Source organism: Corvus moneduloides, chromosome 21, assembly GCF_009650955.1.
Source record: "Corvus moneduloides isolate bCorMon1 chromosome 21, bCorMon1.pri, whole genome shotgun sequence".
NCBI lineage: Eukaryota > Metazoa > Chordata > Aves > Passeriformes > Corvidae > Corvus > Corvus moneduloides.
The window spans coordinates 2,186,521-2,210,831 of NC_045496.1; the positions used below are offsets into that span (position 1 = coordinate 2,186,521).

The following is a 24,311-nucleotide window of genomic DNA, read 5'->3' on the forward strand; positions in this document are numbered from 1 at the left end:
TTGACAGTTAAAAACCTTGCCTTGCCTCCAGGAAAGTGGAAGATGAAGGGCCAATTTTCCTGCTCACAGCTCCTGGCACAAATCAACTTGGTTCCCAGTAAAACTGAGGAGAGCTTTTGATACAAAGTACAGTTGCACACATTTTTATTTATATTGAAGAGTTGCCCAAAAGCAGCACGTCCAAGAACTTTAAAATTACTGTTTTCCCTCTCTCTTAGGAATATCTTGATCCAGAACATTTAAGATGTGGAAAGAAGATAGTCAGAGATGATGCAACTTTTAATTTTGGCTCAGTGAGTATTTGACTTTTTTTTAATGCTCCAAACTTTCTAAGAAGCACAAGAAGCTCACACTGTGTCTAGTAATAACTGGATATAAATTAAAATTGCAGGGAGAAGTACAGGGAAATGCTCAGTGAGGTTGTCTAGACAGGCCACCTGTAAACATTTCTGCTTCTGAACTGGTGACTGTGTATTGTGAGACCTAATTATCTCTTTAAATGACAAGGAGCATGTCTTGTTTTCACAGGTGACTTGTGACATTTAAGTTCTATCGATTTTCAGTGAGCCAGACTACAAAAAGGGTCCTAAGGACCAGAAACCTGATTTAAAAATAACACATAAAAATGCTGCTCTTAAGTATCAAATTGCAGACACTAGTTTAAAAAAATTCTTTAATCTTATTTGTTGTGTCTCTGTTTCTGCCTAGAATTAACCATCCAATATATCACTGAGATCAGTAAAATATTTGAAATACATGTATTTAAATGGGAACATTTGTACAGATATTTAGCCATGTGTAGGATGGAGGGGTGTACAGACACCAGTGTCAGGAAGATTTACCTTCCCCACATGCCATGGCTTGAGTTTCACAGCAAAACCATGTGGGGGAAAGGTGTATCTGTGTCTTCATCTGCTTCCACATGCAGGTTATGTTGGCAGATTTCCATAGGGCCTCGTTAGCAGGACAAGAGAAGATGACATGGGAGTGATTTTAGAACTCAGTGCCACGCTAACCTCAGTGCCTCGTGGTCGGAGAGTTCTGAGGCACTAAAGAGCTCCCAGGATTAATCCCAGCAAACATGGAAATACTTGGAATAATCACTGCTTAGATGACTCATCTGTATTATGAAATGGAAATTATTTCAGAATACATTCTGTACTTCCAAGCTTGCTGTGGATTCTGGACATCAGAGCAGTGCTTTTCCCTCTGAATTGTACACAGTGTTTTTCTGTTCCTCGCTTGTTTATGTGTGCGATGTGCAAGTCTCCAAATGTTCCAGCCTTTGAATCCCCAGCCAATAGCTGTACTGCTTCCAGAAAAACTTGCATTTCCCTGCCCCACTCCTGCAGTGTTCCCAAAGGCCAGGCAGCCTCTGGTGTGAGGTGACTGCTCTGCCTCCATGGTAATGAAGCGGCCCAGAGAGCTGAGTGCTGCAGCCCACGTTGATCCTCACTTTTCCAAGAATACGGATGACTGACCTTGCCTGCACAGATTATCTCTGAAAGCAGGACCCACTGAGGGCAATTAAATAAGTTTGGGCATTATACTTTTATTCCTTTTTCATATATTTCCCTTTGAATAAGAAAACTCATCACATGCCATTCGAATGTGATTCTCCCTGGATACTCTTGGCAGGCCCGAGTTGGTTGAATTCCAGGGATTATAACAAGTCTAAAGGTTAATGTTATGTTATCCTTTAGTTCTTTTAAAAATATCTATTTCTGTACATTTACTTTTCTATTTTACTGGTTTTTAGATAGCTAAGCATCACAAAATGAACTAGTTTCTCTTTTCATTGCAACCAGAAATTAATCTCAATGACCCAAGCTGGTAAGTGACTTGAATAGCCCAAATTCCACCCTGTTATGCACAGTGACACATGAAACTCACACTTTGGTCTGGGCTGAAAGCTGCTGGGCTGTGCCAAAGAGCTGTGACTAATTTGGGCAGAGAGCCAAAGGGTGCCTTTCTCTGGCCATTGTTTCCCAAGCAGGGAAGAAGTGATTTTGTGTGTATAATCTTTTGGGACATGCCACAAGCCCTAGGTAGCCTTACTCAGGCAAGTGCTCTGTCAAAAATGCTTTGGAATTAGGAATACCCAGCAATTTTAGAAGAAGAATGGTAAATCCCTGTTGCAGGTTAATGTTATTACTTTTTAATACCTCCATAGTGACTGTCATAGTTCTTTCTTGGCTGACCTGAGCACATGTATTAAATACCAGGTGGAAGAGAAGAATGCTCCCATGAGCTAGGAGGGTGCAAGTCCAAGTTACCACATAATTTTTATTTGGTTATGATGCTGCACTCTCATCTGAAATTATCTGGAAGGGGAGAAATATTCACTTCATCACAGTGAGTTTGTTCAGTTCATGTGGGCAATGCAAAGCCAAAATATGACACCAAAATTCTTTTTTATCTTTGCACAGAAGTGAGGATGTTCAGTGTAGGGACAGACTCTCTTCTGAGTAAAGAGCTAGAGCAATACAAAATCCTTGAATAAAATCCTTAGTAAGATTCCTTTCAAGTTCAAAACTCCTTTAATAAATAATCTCAAACACCCATTTCCACAAGCAAAGAGTTGTGGAATCAGCTGGCAGGGGGCTGTAGATCCATTTAGAGAAGGGGTGTGCAAGAGATGAGTGAACAACACACAGTAAGGAAATCCTGTTTTGATGTTGAGTGAAGATTATTCTGTAATTTAAAAAATTGCTGTCTGAGAGCTGCCAGTTTGGTGTTCATCCACGGTGGGTTGTCTCACTTGACCCCTACCTACAGAGGCTTATTTTCAGTCTATGTAAATGGTAATGTTTAGACATGTCTCCCAGCAAAATGTGTTCTTAATCTCCTGCTGAATTCTTACATCAGAACACACAGAAATTTGGCATGGCTGTCAGTTATTTTCCAGTAAAACACCCACCTTATAGGAGTTACATATGCTTTCAATTTTTAGGATATTTAATAATGTTTTCATCTCTAATTAGGAGAAATATCTGGGTTTGGCTCTTTCATTCTCCTGGGAACTAAGAGTTTGGTTTTGCCAGTTGCTGGATCATTACAAAATTCCAGTCCTTGTGTTAAATTTTGCTTTTCAAGTTCTGAATGAACTTGGAATTTGGATACATGTTTAAGCAGCAACCGATTTCCTGGAAAATACTAAACTGAATTAAACACCACAACTCTCATAAAAAAGAACATTCAAGTGTAGAAAACAATAGCAGAGAAATCCTGAGTAAATCTTGCTCTATTCAACCCTTTCTTTTCTATCCCAGGAAATATTTGTTATACACAGGGGCTTATTTATAAAATAGTTATATTTACCCACATTCCTAGCCAGAAGTCACGAAATGCAGATTATTCCTAAGGTGCTGTGGCTCAGACTATAGTTCCTTTGTTTATTTGCTACTTGACAACTAAAAAGGCAATTTCTTTTACAAGCAAAGTAAACAAAAAGTTATATTTGATGCACTTTAAATCAGCTGAGATATTAAACCCCCAAAATTGGGCTTTACAGTGGAAAATCTATTTTCTCTTAACGACAGCAGCCCCACTGGTGCCAGTTTAAAGGACTCCAGAGCACACAGAGGTTCAGAGCTGGGTTTAGTGCTCTGAGGCTGCTTCCAAGGAGCCCTGACATGGACTTGAATTGTCTAATTTGGCTTTACAAGAGGAGCCTCCACAGCGAATTCTTTCCACTGGCTGTTCTGTGTTCCCTGCAGTTTGTACCATGAGGAGCACATCCTCAGCTAGAACAAATCAGTGTTGTTGCAATCATTTTGAAGGAGCTATACTTGATATCTAGAGCTGCAGAGACAGGATTTCTTCAATTGCAGCGCAAAAAGCCAATGGGAAAATTGCTTTCCAAAGAGGAAATATGTCAGGAACACCTCACACATCCCCACTCGAGGAGATTCACGTTGCACTGTGCCAGTTTGTACCTGCTGAAAGGTGATTTGCAATCTTTAGACATAAACTGAGGTGTTGGTGACAGATTGGGCCTAAATGGCAGCTGTGACTGAAGTCATTCCTCTACTGCATGGCTGAGTTGTCTGTCTCTGCCAGGGTCTGATTAGCCAGGTTTCCTTCATTATTTATAAAAAGCAATATGCCATAAAAATGTCATTTTCACTGCCTAAATCATCAAATTTTCCATTAAAACCTTCTTCTGGAAGGTCCTAGAGAATATTCATCCCCAGGCTCTGACAGGGAGGTAGAAATGGGCATTCATTTCCAGCAGTAGTGTAATTCCAAAAGTTTGGAGTCACCAATCTATTAAAGGGTGGCTTTTTTCTAAGCTTCAAGGTCAGGAATCTCAAAAACAAGGTAGGATCAAAAGCTTCCTATGGAACCATGAGGGATCAAATTAATCTGTAACATAATTTAGCAGGATTCCATGGATTTATAGCAGAAACTGGGGGGATGTATCTAAACCTACATGAGCTGCTGTGTATTCCCTGTCCCGTGTCCGTGCTGATCCTGCCAATCCCCATGCCCAGCTCTCACCTGGGATTAGTCCCAGCCCAGAAACACTTCCCAGGAGAGTCACTGGGCTTTGAAGATATTCATGATAAGAAAAACTGTTAAATATGGCTTTAGAGAACCAGATTTAGGAAATGCTGGATTTCCTTCCAGTCCGTATCTTGCCCCAGGGAAACCCAGGCTTTGCTTGTGAAACCTCGCCACAGTTCCGGACTGCTGCCCTCCAAAGCCAGGCTGTGCTTTGGTTTCTTCCAGGCTTCCATTGCTCCTGACCCTGGACAGATGGGAGCATTCCCTGTGTGCCTCCTTCACTGGCTTTGGGGTTTCAACACCCAGTTTATGATTCAGATGTTGGATGTGGAGCTACAAGTTTTGTTTCCTTGGCTGGAGTCCAAGGACGCTGCTGGGAACATGTCTGGGATTTTGGGCTTTTGGAGTCCCATCACTGGCACAGCTGCCAAGAGGTTTGGCCTCAGGAGGGGGCTCTTTTTATTCAGGAGTTTAAACATTTACCTGTTTCCCCTGCTCAGAATAGACCTGTTACTCTTTACACCTGCTTTCCCCACTTCCAACTTTACTTTTTCATTCAGGCTCCTGCTATGCTCAAAATTTATTTTCCTTTCTCCTTGAGAGTCCTCCTTAAAAACATCTTGGTTTGTGAACACTCTGAGTTTTCCTTCTTATTGCGGCAGTGTTTTGGTGAGGGCTTTGTTTTCTCTTTACAATATCTGTAAAGAGAATTTTGTTTTCCTCTTGTGAAACCTCAGATAACACTTGGAACTTCTGTGTTACCTGGGTGTGTTGCCTGTAAAATACAGGTACAAATAGACATGTCAGTGGTGGTGTGGAAATTACTCAGGATTATGAATCACGTTGAAAAAATACTATTGGAAAGCTGAGCCTGATGCTATTAGTCATTCTGCAATAGCAAAAGGAATTGTGGTGTCAGTGGAAGAGAGATGCAAGTTAGTGCAGAGTCAGTCTCTTTCTGCTTCTGTCATGTGGAAAACATCTTCTAAACGTCTTTATTTTTTTACTGTTATTAGCAAAATGAGCAACTTCTGAAAGGGTTAAAGGAGATTTACCATAACCTTCACTCTCCCTCAGTTCTTGTCATTTATGAGAATTAATGAAGACATTAAATAAATCTGATGTTTCCTTTTTCTGTTTCCACTAATTAGTCCCAGTCAATCAATGGAATATCCACATTTTCCCAGCTGGTTTAGAGTCAAAAGATACTGAATCTGAACTTGTTTTTTCATGTCACATCCAGAGCTTTGGAAGAGTGTTTTGGCAGGCTTCCCTGTGGGCACAGCTCCCATTCCCAGAGTTCTCTCCAAAGCATTAAGAATGGAAATAAGCAGCTCAGAATTTTCCAGTTTAGCTCAGGCTCTGTGTACTTTAAGAGAAACAGAAGCACAACCACAAGTACAGCAAAACCCTTCATGTGGCCGGGCTGCAGCGGAGAGCTGAGCTTCAGCTGGGGAAACTGGCACAAACTGGTCCATGCTGGGCCCACACATGGCACCCCACGTTTGTCCTGGTGTGGGGGGACAGTGGCTGAGGCACGATTCCACCAGGAAGCCTCTTAATGTAACGAAGATCTGTGTGGTGGCCTAAAGTCAGAGGCAGGCTCAGAAATCTCTCAATGATTTACTCTGAAATACTCCTGCTTGTAGAAAACCATCAAGGCCACTGACAGAGAGAAACACTTTCATTTTCTCTCTCCTCTTCAGGGTGATTCCTTGGCTTGTGGAAACTGCTTTAGTGACTGAAATAAGGCACACAGATATACATATATACATACATATACGTATATATAGTGTCTATTTCTGGGTGCTTTTCTCCTGTCCAATGCTGAAGAAGTGCTCCAGAGCATCTATTCTTTGGAGGAAAAAATTCCTAGGACAATATTATCTTACAGACAACATGATCTGGGAAAAATCTTGAGGCCGAGCAGGGATAAAGAAGATAAAATTGATTCCTGATGTCTCTTTGAGGATTACAGTCCAGCTCTTATGAAACTTAGTGGGAAACTTTCCTTCTCTTGTAATGAGAGCTGGGCTGGTCCTCAGGGTATCACTGTAACGAAGCAGAGCTACAACTGGTAGTAGGCAGAGACAGATAAAACTGAAACATGTAAAAAGATTTTATTAGAGAGGAGAGATTGAATTGTGGCAAAGCTGTCAAGTTCAGTGAGGATAACAATATATCAAATTTAATGATTCTTCTTTCTTTAATCTTGAATTAATGAAATCTTGCAGACACTCTGCTCCATTCAGAAAATAAGTAATAATGTGGAAGTTACAGAACTCCTTCATATCAGAGCTCTGGATAGGCAGGAATCCTGACTTGAAGCACACAACTCCAGTTCCTAGAAGTACTGAATCTCATGGGCACTGGATTTGCTTTTACTAGCAAATTTTCCTTCCTGCCTTCTACCCATTTTTCAGGTTTTCCTGGAACAAGTGCACATTTCCAGCTAATTTATACTAATTGAAAATTAAGTTTCCATAGAATGAGACATCCCTATCTTAAACATCTCTCTGAAATGCAGTTCTCATTTTGACTACAGCCTTTAAAACCCAGAGCATCTGAGCCTAAATTCCATTTTAAGTGTCCTATGAAATCTGTTGCATTAAAAATCCAAGACCTTGGCTTACTTTTAAAAGGTAATATTAAATATGTTAATATATTCTCTTATGCACTTTTTCCCTAGGATATAAAACAGTCATTCCCCTTAAATAGTAACACAGTGCCCTGCAATGCTGAGCACTGGTGGAATGGCTCTACAATAAAGTTAAGCTTCAAATTTTAATCTCTCCCTGAGCCACATCCTGTTTTCAGTTAACTGATCTCATATGGGGGAAATTTACCACAGGAAATCTCTCGAGTTTGGAAAGTACCAAAACCTTATCTTTAGTTTCTTTGTGTAATTCAGCACCTTTGGAGACAGAGGTGTAGTAGAATCACTGAAGCTTTCAAGAAGTCTCAAAGCAAAAGAGGAGTGAGTTAAGGGCACGGGGAAGAGATAGAGCTGCCACTTCATCCCTAAACCTGACCCTGTGGTGTAACACTGATCATTCTAAAGTTAACATCTTACACCTCTTTATATACTCAAAGTTCAAAAAACCACATCCAGAAATCTTTTAAAATCTCTTTCAGAAACTAACTCACATCCTGGCAGAAACTGCCTGGGCCAAATTAACTTACAATGAGTTTTAACAACCCAAGTGAGAGCAAATGTTTCAGGCCAAGGCCTAACTGGGGCTGTATCACAGCTTCCTCATAGCCTTGAGTTAATACCCAGCCCTGATGAGTCTGAACTACAGATCTACATCTGGATCTACATCAGATCAGCAGCTACAGATATGCTGTAGATCAGCAGAGAGAGGAGGGAAGTGGAACTGAGGTGTCTGTCATGTCTGTCTGTCATGTCTGTCTGTCATGGATGTCTGTCATGGATGTCTGTCATGGATGTCTGTGCACACCCAGCACGGGAAGGTGCCAGACTGGAGGCAAACGCTGCTGTACAATAAATCCCTCAGCAGCCTCCACACACCCACAGGTACCTGCAGCTGGTGGCTCTTGTCAGTGCAGCAATTAACGAGCCAGTGAAGCACCTAGAGAAACACCTCTGCTTTTATTCTTAATTCTGAGCAGGGCCTCACCCTCAGGGATATTCCCCACAAGGAAGAGTGAACAGATTTGCATGTATGACTCTTTTTCTGACTGAATCCTCTGTCAGAACTAGGTAGGGTGGCAGCAAAGTGAGCTGTGTCAGGGGCAAAGAGGACCTTCTGCTGAATATGAAACTTCGCTTTGTAGAATCTTTTCTGCACTCTAAGAAGGCTTTGCAGACATTACTGAACTCTTGTGTCACCCCGCTGTGCTACCCCCGAGCTGCGTTGGCGGCTGAGGCACAGCGGGGCTTCCCCGGCGAGGCTTCCCGGAGGCTCCAGAGGGACTCAGGGCTCCCGTCCCGGATTTGGGGCAGGGGCTGCCCCGAGCGCCCAGGGGGAACTTGGCGCTGTGCCCGCGCTCCGGGCAGGCAGGACTTTCTGTCTGAGTCCCCGGCCACCATGGCAGACCCGCATCACTCCGCTTTCAGGAACCAGCCACCAGATTCTGCATTTCAGCCGGCCCGGGGGAATTTGCTCCGCGGGGCCTTTCCTCAGTCAATTCCCCGTGCCCGCGGCCCGGGACAGCGCCGGTCCCGCGAGCAGGGGAAGCCCCGCTCCCGCCGGCCCCGGGGCGCGGTTCGGGCTCCCCGCTCCTCCCGGCCGGAGCGAGGCAGCATCGCCGAAATCCAGCCGAGCCGCCCGGCCGCAGCTCCGGTACCCGCGGTGAGCGCCCGCCCGGGGCCGCCGGGCTCAGGTACGGGAGAGGCAGGGATGCAGGGACGGATGGAGGGGAGCGGCAGGGACGGACGGAGGGACGGAGGGGAGCGGGCCCCGCCGCAGCCTCCCGCTGCGGAGAACCGCCCGCGGCCCCGGACACACGGGCCCGGTGCCCGAACCGCGCCCCGGGAGCGCCCGGAGGGCAGCGGGGGCTGCCCGGGGGTCCCGGCCGCTCTCCGCCCCGCCGAGCCGGGATGGGCGGAGGAAGCCCCGAGCCGGGGCGGCCGGAGCGCTCCGTGCCCGGGGCTGCGGGGCGCGGGCGGTGCCGGTGCGGAGGAGCCGGGGCTGGGCCAGCGCGGCCGCGGGCGGGGGAGCGGCGGGGGCTCGTCTGCCCCGTCCCCCCGGGCACCCAGCCACCACAGCCCCGGTCCGCTTCCATTACGATTGTGTTACCGGGTTTAATTTAGGGCTCTGGCAGGTTGTGCAGCCCCTGCGGCCGCTGCCGAGCTCCCGCTCAGATGCCTGCAGGGACCATGGGAATTGGCTAAAGCAGGCCATGGCAAACGCTGTTTGTTCCGAGACCCAGGGACAACCCCAGGGTGTGCCATGTCCACCTCACGGCAGTCACACCGCCAGCCCGGCCTGCCCAAGGCAGCCTTGATTCATTCATTTTCAGATTTCTTAGTCAGCGTGACTATCGGTAATACTGTGACAGGTTGTGGGGTGTCAGTACTGTTATGGGGAAAAAAAAGATTTATACAGGCATTATTATGATCAAACTGCAGCAGTTCCCTGGGTGAAAACCTTCCTTGAACTTTCCAAGAGACACCAGAATCAGTTTTGGCTGCATTTCCAAAAATATCCCACTGCACAGCTCTTATTTACCAAACCAAAGTGAATATGGCGTGTGTGGCTCCAGGTACGCCTGGTAAGAGCACAGCATTAAGGGCTTGCGGACTTGGTATTTCCTTTGTTATTTCACCACAAGTTTTATGGCTTCAGGAAAGTCACTGTCAACATGCCAGCTGCTCAGTTTCTGTGTCTGTGAAGTGAAATCACGAATTTTGGCTGCTGAGAATTGCATGGCGTTGGGGATTTACTCTACAGAAACAATTCTGTGTGATGGGGACTGACGGGATTGTAGCTCATCTTTCTACAAGCTAAAAACTCTTAAAAGAAAGAAAACCACAATACCCCTTTTTAGGACGTTGTCTATTTTTGTGCAGTGTTGGAGGGAAATTTTAAAGCTGTAATTTCCTGCTGGTACCAGGTCAAAACCCACTGTGACATTTGGTCGCGCCTGTCACTGCAGACCCAGCTAAACACAGCACTGTCACTGCTCGGGTTTGAGGCTGCTGGAGGACTTTGATACATCCTCTCACATCAAAACAACTGTGTGCCGTGTTTGAGCACCTGGTTTTTTCCTTCTCTCGGACAGGGCTCACTTCAGATGGCCGAGAACACCCCCAGGAGCCTGCAGGACACCCCCGGCTCTTCTCCTGATGAAAACGAGTTTCCTTTCGGATACCCCACCAACATTTGTGAGGATGTGCCTGGTCAGAAGTACCTGTGCAGCAACTGCAACAACATCCTGAAGAAAGCCCTGCAGACGCTGTGTGGGCACAGGTACTGCTCTGCCTGCCTCACCTGGATCGTAAGGTACGTCCTGGGCTGGCCCAGGGTCACTGCCAAGGCCACGGCAGTGGCTGCAGCATTCCCGAGAGCTGGGTTGTGCCTCTGAGCTCAGGGATGGCTCTGTGGCTCCCTGGCCCGCTGTCACTTTCCTGGATGGCAGGATTTTCCATGCTGGACTGCAGGATACTCTCTGCCTCCTCCTTGTTTCCACCATGGAAATCTGTGGGGTGGATTATGGGGCCTGACAGAGTTTTTCTGTCTGTGACATAATAATTCTGATTTAACCTTGAAGAACTGGTCCAAGGCTGACTTAGTCCTTCCATGGCACTTTACGGTCTTTTGATAAGGGATGCTATAGGATTTTAATGAACATAATGTCATATATATCTATGTCTGTCTGAACAAAATGGGCATTTTCTGTGCTTTAGAAGACTTTAGTTTTCACATTATCTTTCCTACTTGGAGTTTTTGCATCATTCATGAGATAAATAGCTTTCCATCTTTATTCCTATTTATGGTCCAGGCTGCCCTTATTTTAGTGAAATACAGGTAAGATTAATGGGCAGAGTCCTGGTCTTGAAAAACAGAAGAGCAAAGCCTCTTTGACATCAGTGTGTTCAAGAACTGACCTTTTCATGAACAAAGACTATGGATTCTGAGTGGAAATTACAATTTCCATGGGTTTGTGTCAGTGCCTATAAAATACCTCCTAAACTGCAGTGCACCAATGGATTGTTATTTAATTCTTCTTTCTTTTTGCCAGAAACAATAAAAATGCAATTTGCCAGAAATGTAAAGAGGAAGATCCCAACACTTTAAGTGAGGAAAGCCTATTGGCAGAAGAAAGGGTAAGCTGTAGTTCACAGGTCATTAATTTATTATTAACCATTTTCTGTAGTCATCATTGGACTGGAGTTCAGAAGGGAATAATATCAAAGGCAATAGCAGCTGATCGTTACACATTTTAACTTAGGCTTTAATAACTTGGATTTCCCAGAGTTTTTGATTTAAAAAAGTGTAATGGCAGCCTCAGGACTTTCCAAACCCAGGTTCTGCACTGTAAAATCCCAAACTCTCCCATATGATTACTTTTTATTGTCTCGAAGTAACTGGTGCTTTCCTACTTGTAATAATATGTCTTAGCTGTTACTTATTATCCTTAGGAAGTATTTTAATGGATTTTCCAACCTCATGGTTTCTTGTACCCTTCAAACCTGAAGCTGAACATAATAATTGATACAATCTATGCCCTGGCAAATGTTTCATCTGTAATTTAATGGTGCAGATCTCTTCTTGTGTGATTTTCCAGGCAAATTGCTGTGCTGTTCTATATCCCAAACACAAACTGGGCCATAATGCCCAGTCCCAGCTTGTGCTTTTCTCTCCTCTCTGACTACATGCAGGGATATCAACAGACACACAATTTGTCTAAATTTTTTAGGAAAAAATGAAAACAAATAGGCAGCTGAGAGTGGCATAGAAGTTTAGGAGTTTAGGAAGCAGCAAAATAATGGATCTGCTGTTAATGCTGAACTTGGTAATATCCCAGGAAAAAAAAATCCTCAGTTCTGCAATGAATTTCCCAGTAACAGATTTCATACACAAATAGGTGCAGCTGAACCCTTATGAACTTCTGCTTTGACTGTCAGTTTGGGATTTCTCTGCTGTGGGATTCTCCTTGAGTGTGCTGGGAATTTCTGCACAGTCTGTGGGTGGGTGGTTGTAAACAGACCCCACTCTGGGCTGCCTGGCACCTTCCTTTGCCTGCTGGGTGTCCAGATGAAGCCAGGCACCAGGAAGGGAGGAGGATCTGCCTGTGTACATCATTTCCAACAAATGCTGGGTGCATCTTCAGGAACTTTGAAATGTGGGCATCATTTATAAATACTTTCCTCCCTCTGTTTGTAAAACTTTCCCCTCCCAGTCCTTGCTCTGTGTTATTCCATGTGAAATCTGCATTTCTCTGCACTGTACTTACCTCCGGAGTATCCAAAAAAATGCCTTTAACTGTGGCAGGGCTTCTTCTTATGCCAGGGTACCTCTTTTAGTGCAAGGTGTAATATTGAAGTGTGCAGTATTTCATAAGTTACATAACAATTGTACAATTCCTCACCTTTAAATAACATAAAAATTGACGTAGTGCAAAGAACAAACCCCTCTCCCATCTGGTTCATATTTTTTTAGCACACAGTGTCTGCTAAAATGGAAACAGCCCCGATCTGAGCAGTCCTCAAGTCCTCTCTGCAGCACGTTTAGGAGGTGTTAATGACCCCGATAATGAAATGCATTCATTAAGGGACCCCATAGTCAGGGTCCTGTCAGCACATTCACTGCATGTGAAATATTTCAGCTCCTGTGAAAAGAAATGTAAAATAAGAGCTGTAGTTGGCTGGGCTTATTTTCAATAAATTAATGTCAAGTCAGATAGATTATTTTTGAATGCTAAGAAATAAATGATTTAATAATTATTTGGGCTTCTACTACACTGGGATTAACTTGCCCTGTCACTGAGTCTTGTGCAGTACAGTATTTTTTTTTTAAATAAAGGATTTATCAAGATGTGGATTTCTGTCACCCTAGTCCCATTCCAAGAATGCATGCTGGAGTATTTTCTCACCAGTGGTTTTTTCCTCACTTTGTTTTCTTTCCAGGCTTTTGGTGATGCTGCCATTAATAAAGAGATTTCTGAACTCAGAGTCCACTGTGTGACCCTTGGATGCAGCTGGTCTGGCATCATGAAAGATTTTGAAGTATGTTTAAAGAGAGTTTATTCAGATTAATATGCACTTTTACTGGAATGGGGACAGAGAGGCAATGAAACCAGGATATCAGGAGACACAAATTAATACAATTAATTAGAATCAGTGTCAGTACTGTGGTTTATTCCAGCACAGTATCTAAAAATGTGCCATTAATCCATGGAAGGTTCCCTGCCCGTGGCAGGGGGGTGGAACTGGATGATCTTCCAACCCAACTCATTCTGTGGTTCTGTGATTAACTTTAGTAGGGCTTTGGCCAAATCCAGAACATCCTGAATGAAATTCACATTGCACAAATTTACATCAACTTGATATTTCTTCCAGGGGTTTCCTTATTACTTAAATGCAAGGCTGCTACAAGCAGGTTGTGACAGGGCAGAGTACTTCAGTCTGCAGGACACTGTTCAGGCAATGTCCTTAGCATGTTTTATAGGAGAAATAATTCCCTCCTGTGTCAATGTATTGCTTGTATTCATCATTCTTTTCAGACTGATCTGAAATGCTCCAGGTAAAATATTTAAATGAGCACAGTTTGTGAATCTGCCATGCAAATGTGAATAGTGAATACAAGGGAGAAAGCTGGGACCACGATCATGTTGTTTTTAAACAAAAGCCCTAAGAGCCTGTTTATGGGAGGCCTTGTGTTTGAATTTACCAAAAGTTGTTTGGTTTTGGTTTTGGGATTTTTAAAAATTAATAATTAGCAAAAAAAGCCCCAGTAAAGTTGGTGAATTTTTCACCAGTAATCTCAGTAACTTTGAGCAGTGGGACTTTACCCAAGCTCAGAAGAAATGCAGATCAGAGCTGCCAGAACAGAGACTATTTATAGATAAATGTGAATCAGCACTTTACATGTTGCTTTATAACTTTTTACTTCCAGGAGCATCAGAGTTTATGTGAATATGCTTTGATCCCTTGTCACACTGGCTGTGGACATGTGGTGATGAGGAGGAAGCTGGCAGATCACTTGGAAAATGGATGTGTCAATAATGTGACAGTGTGTCAGCAGTGCCAGTGCAGCTTGGCCAGCTCTGAATACCAGGTAAGAACATCTCTCTCTCACATAAAGTCTTTATATTAATGATTTAAATAATTGCTGATGCCATTTTTCCATCCTGATTTCATTGCACTTGGGGAATATTTAATATTCCTGAGTTTGATCATTTTTCCACACATGTGTTGGAGGGAAAAATGGTTGTGATAATCTGCTGGTGATGTGACAGAGTACCCATGTGCTCCCCCAGGGCTTGGGCAGCCCCGGTTTCAGCTCCTGGCTCAAAACTTGTCCCAGTATGAGGTAAGAGAGAAGCAGAAAAGCACAGACAGGCAGGGAAGGGATCTTGAAAGTGACTGAAGTTTATTCAAACTAAAACCACCCACGAACATGTAAGGCAGGATTCTGTCAGAATCTGTTAGATCTGACGAAGTATAAATCTCCAAATTATCAGCAGTGTCCATAGACCAGGAAGATCATACTCTGAATCTGCCACTGATATCTCAGTGACTATTCAAACATATTTGCTTTGTATATTTTAATGGTTTTTGCTCAAAACAATGAATATTGTTCCCTCTAAATGATTTCAAGGGAATAATTGCCAGCCTTGGAGTTGGGCAGAGTGATTAAAGACCCACATGTGAATTTCAGAGATGTAAGTAGTAGTGGGTAGCTCTGCATGTCCAAAGTGTCACAAATTGATGCCTTTCCAAATACTGAGCTGAGAGATTTGTAAGGAATTAAGACTCCTCCTGGGGTAAGAATCAGGTGCTCTGTTAAAATCTACTCCTTGGGAAGCTTTTGCCTGTGCTCTTCATCCTTTACTAACCTACAGAGAGAGGAGAATCTGGACCCAGGCACATCTTCCCAGTGCTAAATCCAGTGTTTCCCAAAACTGTAAATACCAGAAGGTGGCAACACTGAATCCCTCTCAGCCTTCCGTGAGTGCAGGCTCGGGCTGGAGGAGGAAACCTGAGCTGGGTGCGTTCCCTGAGCACCCTTCTCTGCTCAGGGGTCTCTGACACCGCAGCTCCAGCGGCTTCAGAGCTGTTTTCCTCCCACTCATCCCACTTAGCTGCCACCTAATTCATATTTTGGTTGGGAAACCTTGGCAACTGAGAGGGGGTTGGCCTTGAGGTGTGGCTTTTTCTCTCTCTCCTTTAGTATTTGTAGAATTCTGGTTACATGATCTGCTTTTATAAATTTGTACCGACTTCAGAATTTTGATTATTTGTGGGTATTCCATGTGTCCACAACCCTCTGGGAGTAAATTTTGGGCTCTGCTCCTGCTCTGTTCCTCTTATTCATTCAGTTACAGGTCCTTTGATTTTTTACATTTCTCTATTTTAAATAAACTCCTCTCCAGTCTCTCTCCCCCTCAAGGAATTGGTGATCTGAAGGAGTAAAAGAGTCGAAATAAATAAGATAAAGGCATAATTTGTTCAATGGCAAGACAAAGAGTGTTTAAAAATTAGTTAGAGAGTGAGAAAACCCCGTGGCTGCATTTCTGAGAATCGAAAGGGAAACCTCAGAAGTGATATGCAAAGGAGTTTATGAAGATTAAAGCCACCCCCTCCGAGGAGTGTGAATGGAAAGCTGACAGTTGCTGTGTTAAATACAGATATTACAGATGCAGCGACCAATGGCAGGGGGATCACTTTACCTTTCTTGGAGCCAGAAATGGCAGGAAGCCTCCTGTAAGTGGTGATGCATTTTGCATTAGCACATCATGATGGAAAATTTGGATTCCAGCCTCCAAATTGTTCATAAGCAGGATGCAAGAAGGGGCTGCACATTGAGCAAACTGTATGAAGTCAATGCAAGAGGAGTTTATATTTGAATTATATTTGTATTAGAATTTATATTGGAGTTTCCTGTGCTGTAACCTGTTTATATTCATATATATATCTGTGTATATATTTGAATTTCCTGTTCTGCTGGTCATTGTTGCTTCCTGTTCTGTAACCCCCTGCTTGTCACTGCAGGTATGTGAGTGTACATTTTGTGTGTGTTCACATAACTCTGGTTTGAACCTGGCAAGACCTGGACATTGCCAATCTTGTATCCAATATCCCAGGGTCACCTTGCAGGTCAATAATTAAATACTGATTTTTTTCCTTCTTGTTTTAATGACAGGAGCATTTGTGTGAAGGCAAGGAACAAAAACCTGTGCAAACAGAAACAGCTTCAAAGGAGAAGGTGGGTGAAAGAGGAGTGAGTGCAATGCAGCTTTATTTATTTCATTTAGATTAAATGAACACCTGAGAACATCTTCAGATCCAGCAGTTGCATCTGGGTGCTCTTTACATCCCAGCAAAGCTCTGCTGACTGCCTTCCCTTCCCTGCCCCCACAATTACCTTCACTAAATTATCTTCTCAGTTAGTCTTGTAAAATGGGCAAATATTTGTTTCCTCTTATACACTGAGTGAGAGCCATGTGAGCACAAGAGGAGTGTGCTGTATAGCAGTGTATTTAAAGCATCTGATTTATGAGAAGTTGTTACCAGGTGATCCCTGTGGTTCATTCAATTCTGTTCTGTCATTATGGGGTCTGTTAGATGGACACCTCACTGCCAGGCTGTGTGCAAGAGACTTGCAATCAACCACACTCTTAATTGATTTACCATCAATTTTTAAAGCTGGTTGGGCACCAGAAGCTGTGGAAATACCTTGACTTGGATTCATCTGATTTATAGCTGCTGGGTTTGTGGCTTAGCTGTTTGTAGGGAAATAAAAGAATTCCTTGCAATTAGTATTTGATTATTTCCTCTGCATTTTTTTTTTGGCAGAGCCACTCTACATCCTCAACCAACAAGGATGGATGTCGTTTCTCTGAAATTGGCTGCACATTTAGGGTGAGTGAAACAGGTCCTTTCAGGAATGTTCCACCCTGGTTTGGACATTCCCTTCAGGGTAGTGTCTCTGAAAACAGAATCAGCACTTCTGGTGCCAGATGATGGAGCTGCTCCTGCACCTTGCAGTTTTTCCATCTCCCAAGGAGCTGCAGGATTGCTGGGTTTGGCCCCAGGCCAGCTGTGGTGCTCATAGAGGGTGCATTGACGGTGTTGTCTCCTTCCAGGGAAGCAAAGAGAAGGTAAAGGAGCACGAGAAATCCGCAGTGGGGGCCCACATGCTGCTCCTGCTGCAGCACATGAGGCAGCTGAAGGGAACCTTGTGCTCTGCTGCCAAAGCTGCACCGGGCTTCACCCCGCAGTCAGAGCTGAACCCAGTGAAGAGTGCAGGAAAAAGCATCTCTGACCTGCAGATCCCAGCAGGGCTGGAAATCAGTGGGGATCCAGAGGTGGACTGTTTCCCTGGATCTTCTGTTCCTGAAGATGAGTCTGTCCTGCACCAACTCGTGAGGGAGAAAGTGATTTCTGAGCTAGAAAATAAGCTGCATGTGTTTGAGAACATTGTGGCAGTGCTCAATAAGGAGGTGGAGAGCTCTAATTTGGAAATCCTGGCCTTCCGGAGACAGAGCGAACTGGACCAGAACATAATACGGGGCCTTGAGCTGAAGGTAAATACAGCAAGGATTGTCTGGGTGCTTGTTCTATAGACAACAAACACTGACACACGTCAGGGAGAGGTGGGGTAGGGATCAGGACGGGGAGTTTGAGCTGTGAAGTGTTAAGTTCTGGACACATCTCAAGGACCCTTTTGTTGTTTGATGCATTTTCAAACAGGGTTCTCTAAAATTTGTTCTCTAAATCCACGTTTAGGTAGTGAGATATTCCTGAGGGTTTTGAGTGTTCAGAATTTGCCACGATCAGACTGTGAGCAAGCAAAAGAGCTGTTTAATTGCCTGATCCTCTTACAAAGCAGCACTTTGCCTGGAGGCCCAAACAACATCTCCATGTATGTTTTGACACATAGCTGTCACTTGGAAAGAAATCAAAGCAGAGCTTCCAGAACATGAGGACTCCAGAAGGATTCAGCCACCCCTGCAGCACAGCCTGGAGCAGGGGGCTGACTGAGGGCTGTTTTTTTTCCCTAGATTGCAGAGTTGCACCGGTGCCTGACGCAGAAGGACGCGGGCCTGAGCAGCCTGCACAAGAGCCTGCTGTTCTCCGAGCAAGCCTCCTACGACGGGATCTTCCTCTGGAAAATAACAGACGTTGGCAGGAAGCTCCAGGACTCTGTGACTGGCAGGACAGTCGGTTTGTATTCCCCAGGTAAAGCACAAGATGGAGGTGTGTGTTCACAAACCCCAGTCCTTCAGAATCCCCCCCATTTCTCCAGAACTCTGCTTCTTTCTGCTCGTCCCAGCAGGAGGATCTTTAAAACAGCTCCTTAAACCAAGATGCTGTTTATGCAAAGATCAGGGGACTGGGATGTGCTTTTCCAGAGGGCTGTGCTTTAGTTTAGGCTGTCATGCTGCACTTTGCCCTCCACCACAGCTGCTTGCAGTGGATCCATCCCTCCTAATCCTCACCTCGGTGCCTGCTGGCACCATGTGGCTCCGGCTGCAGCTCTTTCCCATGTGGGAAATAATTGGATTAGGTAAAATGTGCTTGTGTGGCTAATAGCAGGTAACTGTCACCAAGGTTTGAGGCACTAAAAGAATTCCAACCACTGGATTTTCATTGCTTATAATCTCCAGGGAGTACTGATTTGTCTGTCCTCTCTGCGAGAGCAAACCACGTCACACGTTACCTTTTCCCATATGCCAGAACACTCATTATGTCTTTTTTTTCCCCCAAAAAAGGTTTACTAACGAAGAGTTCTGATTTTCAGCTTTCTACACTGCAAAGTATGGCTACAAGGTGTGTCTGAGGGTGTACCTGAACGGGGATGGGACAGGGAAAGGAACCCACATGTCCCTGTTCTTCGTTGTCATGAAAGGAGACTACGACGCTTTGCTCCCGTGGCCTTTCAGGCACAAGGTGAGAAGGGAAACCTTTCTATAGCTGATCCCAGCCAGAGGTCAACACAAGGTGACTTTTTCTCTGGAATTTAGTGGAAGTTGAGTGCTTTCCCACATCCCTTTCCAAAGGTGAGGAGCCATCCTGCCATCCTGGCCAGTAATTTGTCTCTGGAGTCCCTTGCAGGGAAAGCTGCTCCTGCTGATACTCCAAGCTTTGCCAGGTAGGATTTTCAGACACCGGAACGTGGTGTTTGCAATACTCCAGCCTGTGTCCACCTGGGCTAAAGCCACAGACACATTTTCTCCTGGCTCTTGCTAAACATAGATAATATCAGTTTAGGAGGCAATTATGATTTGCTGCCTGAAGACGTCAGAAGGGTGAGGTGAGAGTTCCACTTACAAAGGTGCCACAGATATCCGATGTAATCCTGATCTTATTTTTTCCCCTAAGTGTGGTCTGATAATGGCAACAGTGGTTAGAAAAGCAGACAAACCATGGCAGGGCCTGATCTCTGCTCTGGCACTTGCCTTTGTGGGGTAATAATTCTGTAAGCCTTTCCTGTAAATAGCTTTGCTATGAGTTAGCAGCCAAGAAAATAGAAATCAAAGTTCCCAATCCTCACTGTATTAAAAGATTATCACAGACCTTTCGTGTTTCAAACTAAAGAACAGTGAGTTAATAAAGGGGGTAACGAGGTGGGGAGATTCTATACTGATATTTAGGTTGTGTCTTTCACATATTTGTGCACGGGCAGCTGAGCTGTTTGTTCTGATTCCAAACCACAATAACAGAATAAATGTAATGACTGGAACCAAACCCAGGGGCTGTTTAAGTTGTCAGGAGAGAGAGAGAGGAAAAAAGCCTTTGGACTGTGCAGTTCTCTACCAAGGAATAATTCCTTACTTGATTTAATTTAATTTTGTTTTATGGGTAGCAAAGTTTTAAAAACTTCATCTGGGAGTTCACATGAACTGACCTTGCAGGTTGGAAACATTCGTTACAGTTTGCATTCAATTATCAGTGGAGCATCCAGCTGCTTTTGCAGCACTTCTGTCCCTGCTTGGTTTGTTTTTCACTCCAGTAACTCCTCATTGCCGCATTCTGTTTTTCAGGTGACATTTATGTTGCTTGACCAAAATAACAGGGAACACATAATTGATGCCTTTCGCCCGGACCTGACTTCTGCATCGTTCCAGAGGCCAGTGAACGACATGAATGTGGCCAGTGGCTGCCCCATGTTCCTCCCCTTGTCCAAACTGCAGTCCCCCAAGCACGCCTACGTAAAAGAGGACACGCTTTTCCTTAAATGCATCATAGAAACAAATTAGCAAATCCTGAAATACGCTTGTACGCAGAAGTCACCTGCTGAATGTCAACAGATTACGAGAAAAAAGCCATCAGTTTGAGAGCTTGTGTTAGTTTTTGTGTACACAAAATGCGCAGAGCCTGAGCCTGCATCCCCTGCACCCACTGCCATCACCTGGAGCTGCCCCCGTGCAGCAGCTGCTGGAATGGGATTGTTTCAGCAAACCAGGCAATTCTCATGGTTTAGGTGTCAGTCTCAGTCACCCCCACCCCACACTCGTGGAGAAGGGGCTGTTCTTCCTCCCAGCTGGCCCTGCTGTGGCTGTGGTGCTGCCGGGGTGCCTGGCAGGGAGTGTGGCTGGATTCCCTTCCCTGGGATGGACAGGTTTGTGGGGTGAGGCTGAGCAGTCCCATCCTCGGGCAGCCCTGCAGGGTGTGCAGCTCCCTTTCCCGGCCGGGAGGGAGGGAGCTCCTGTCAGCCCTCGCTGGCTGGCAGCTGCAGGGGGGGATTTTGGCTGTTCCCCAGTGGGAGCAGGGACAGATTCCTTCCCCTGAGGCTCAGATCAGGTGTCTCTGTGCTTCCCCATGACCTTGGAAGCCAAGAGCATGGCCAGCGCTGGTGGCTGCAGTCCCTTCCCCAGGGGATTTATTTCTTGCTGTTTATTTCAGACCCCTCTTTCAGTGCTCTGTAAGGAGATGTTGTGTTGCATCAGCAGACAAGGACCAGATTACACTGTGCCTTGGGGGAATCACCTCTTGGATTTCCAAAGGAGCCCTGGGGCTTTCCCACTGTGGATACAGAGCTCTGGGAAGGCCAGAGCTCTGCTCCAGGTGGGGTCAGAGTTTGGTTTTAATGTCAGTCACTTCCTGAACCTTCAAGGCAGGTGACTTATTAGAAATTATTGATTTCTTTTTTGCTTAATTCCTTTTGTGTGCTCTGATGTTTAAGTTTCTTTGCACGCTAAAATAGAATTAACTGCTGGAAATGGTTTTGTTCTTTTTGGGTTTTCTAATGGAGGTAAAGAATGAATAATTTTTTTAATAACTGAGACAAGCTTGGGACCGTCTGCATGTGTGCAAAATCTCTCACTTCTATCTTGGCAACAGCTTTTAAAATAATTAGTTGTGATAAAGCATCAAATTTCAAAACCACCCACCCCATAAACAAATATCTATCAAAGATTGTTGGGAAGGAACTGGATATTCTTTGCCATCACATCTGTGTGTCTTTTCCTCTATTCTATCTTTCAAATGTTCTTCCAGGGACAGAAAGTGATTTTTTCCAGCTATGTGCCAGCCCCTGTCACGACACTGGAATAATTTACCTAAATATATTATGCTTTTCCTGGCTGTATCACTATGACAAGTGCTGTATTTATTAAAATCATTCATATTTTCTTACGATTTTATTTATTTCCTAAATAAAGCTCACTAACTTAAGAAAGGTTTGGGTGCTATTTTCGCTGCCAGATAGGGAACTGGGCAACCTGGAGATGTGATGATGAGGATTTGTTATAGAAACAGCTGAGCTGTGCTGCACTTTCCTTCCTTGCTTTTTTCTTTCCTTCTTGCTGGGGAAAGGAAGGTCCCTTCGGAGCTGTGCTCAGGAGCTGCAGAAATGCCCAGAACATCTCTGTGTCCATTTCCCTCAAACCCGCCCAGCTGGGAGAGCACTTACAGGCTCTTCAACAGAGCCCAAAGAGAGAGATCAGTTTGAAAAAAAAAAAAAAGACGGATATGGATGAAATCCATGCTAAATAAACAAATAGACACGAACTCCGCTGCCCGGTGCTCCTCCTTTCAGAGGGACAGCCGGCAGAAAGCAGCCAAATGTCAGATTGATCTGCTCTGGTTGTGATGGCAGCCACCCCTCGGACCCAAGGCTCCTTTCCGAGGGCATTTCCATCCTTGGAAAGGGCTCCAGGAGCACGGCCGGAGCCGGAGCGGGACCGTGAGGAATGCACGGAGCCGCTTTCCAGGCGCGGGGCTCCGCTGCCAGCCCGGCTCTTCCTGGAACGGGCTCCTGGTTCTCATCTCCAAGACCTCCAGCCGCAAAGGCGTCTTGATAAGGAAGTGGCTGACACTTAAAGGAGCTGGAATCGGGGCGATATCAGGAGCTCTCTGATCCAGCAATTCATTTCTGTGTGATTTTTGGTTTTGATTTTTTTTTCCTGGATCAAATCAAACGATGCAGAAAAGTCACAGAGAATTTCAGCGAGTTAGATCAGCAGCATTTGCTCTGTGTTTAATGGCCAGGCTGGCAAAGAGTCAAGATGCTCCTGCAGCTACGATGGTCTGAAATAATCAAGGACAAGGTTTGGAGGGAAAAAATAATGATTTTTTTTAGAATGGACGAATGAAGCTGAGAAAAGGGGCAAATTTTAGGCTTATAAGCCCTTGTTCAGGACAGGGAAAGAACTCAAGCCTTGCACACAGTGGCTTAAACTGGTTGTGTTGGTCAGTCAGCTGGCTTCGGTGAAGAGGTGGTCGAGACCCTCAGAACAGAGGGATGAGAGGGGGAATTAGCAACTTGTGGGAGCTACTTCTACTGTCAGGGATGTGTCCTATTGAACCGGCTGCTCCTGCAGCTGGAAGTGGCACTTGGGAGCCGTGCTGGGAGCCGTGGGAGGCTCCGGAGCCAGCGAGAGCCGTCCCTGCAGATCCGATCTCCTCGCCAGGCCTGGAGCTCACAGGCAGCCCCGTGTTTGGGTTTCCATTCAATATTCCTCGGCTTCGGTCTCCAAGGCTACACGCCAACATCCAACCCCTCCTCCCACTCCTGTTTTCAAAGAAAGAAAAACACAGTGAAAAGAGGCTGCAACGATTTCTGGGCAGTTTTCAAAGCAGAGAGGCAGCGCTGGGAGCTGCTCTCCCTGCACACTCCACAGGCTCTGATCCAGCCTGGGCCATGATTCCCCGGGTGCTCCATCCTCGTGCAAGCAGGAAAGCACCTCCCCACTCGGCAAGTGCAGGGTATGGGGGAGCAATTAAAAGGTTTTGAGGGAAAAAAGGGAGTTTTGGAGTCGTTAACCATATGGGGCTTCATTCAAATCCTTCTGCAAAAGCTGGTTTTGTTTGGGATTTCCATAGCGGGGAAGGAGCCGGGAGTCCTGCCCTGAAGCCTGTGCTGGCTCCACTCCCTGGCCGAGGAGAGTGTAGGATTGCTGCCCTCAGCTTTGCACCAGTTTTGGGGCTCTCGTTCATTCCTGTTCCCTTGCTTACAGAATAATCTGCTTTTAATGACCGGACATTCCTGCCCTATTCCAGCACGGAGAGCAGGTCAGCCTTGGATGCAAAACCAGTGTCCAGCTGCTCCAGGCGCTGTCACAGCCCTGCTCCAGCACCTGCCAGGGGCCACGATCCCACAGTGCCAAAGAAATGGGATATCCAGTGGCTCCCCCACCCCGCCAGGGTGTGTGGGAAAAGCCAAGTGGGTGTGCAGAGAAAGAGGAGGAGGAAGAGAAGGAAAAAGAGAAGGAGAAAGGAAAATGAGGAGGAAGGGGAGGAGAAGGGCAGCACCCAGTAGCTCTCTGCAGTGGAAACTGAGGCCAGGATTGCTGGATGCTGCAGCAGGAGCACCTGCAAAGAAACCAGAGTTAAATGTGATGATGTTGCTTCATTCTGGTTAGAAAATAGAGGATACATCTCAAATTCTGGGATGTTTTTTCATTTTTGTTTGGGACTTTAGTCCCAGCACAAGGTTCCCGTGCTCTTTCCATTGGCAGCTGGCAGGTTTGGGGTGCCCTCTCCGTGTGGAGGGGTTTCAGCCAGGTTCTCCCTGCCTACACCCCCGGTGAATTCGATCCAGCGTTTGATTTCCGTGTCACATCATCCGCATTCCTGCGGCGAGCAACCAACACGCAAACATCAGCCACGGGCGCCGGGCAGGAGGGTGGTGCTCCCCCGGGCCCCACGGGGACGGGCTGGGACA

At 45.4% G+C, this 24,311-nt stretch overlaps 1 protein-coding gene across 2 annotated transcripts; it reads left to right on the forward strand.

Annotated features, from left to right (window-relative positions):
* Nucleotides 1–81: 81 nt before the first annotated feature.
* Nucleotides 82–21,824, forward strand: TRAF1 (TNF receptor associated factor 1). 2 transcript variants are annotated; one of them, XM_032130895.1, is made up of 11 exons: nt 82–293; nt 10,258–10,478; nt 11,218–11,302; nt 13,106–13,204; nt 14,094–14,255; nt 16,344–16,406; nt 16,997–17,062; nt 17,287–17,727; nt 18,205–18,382; nt 18,945–19,093; nt 20,188–21,824. In XM_032130895.1, exons 2-11 carry the CDS (start codon nt 10,270–10,272, stop codon nt 20,401–20,403), a joined length of 1,668 nt encoding a protein of 555 aa, XP_031986786.1. In that variant the 5' UTR covers nt 82–293; nt 10,258–10,269; the 3' UTR covers nt 20,404–21,824. The 2 variants fall into 2 exon arrangements, with proteins under 2 accessions (XP_031986786.1, XP_031986785.1); XM_032130894.1 differs by lacking the exon at nt 82–293 and adding an exon at nt 8,479–8,856.
* Nucleotides 21,825–24,311: the final 2,487 nt, after the last annotated feature.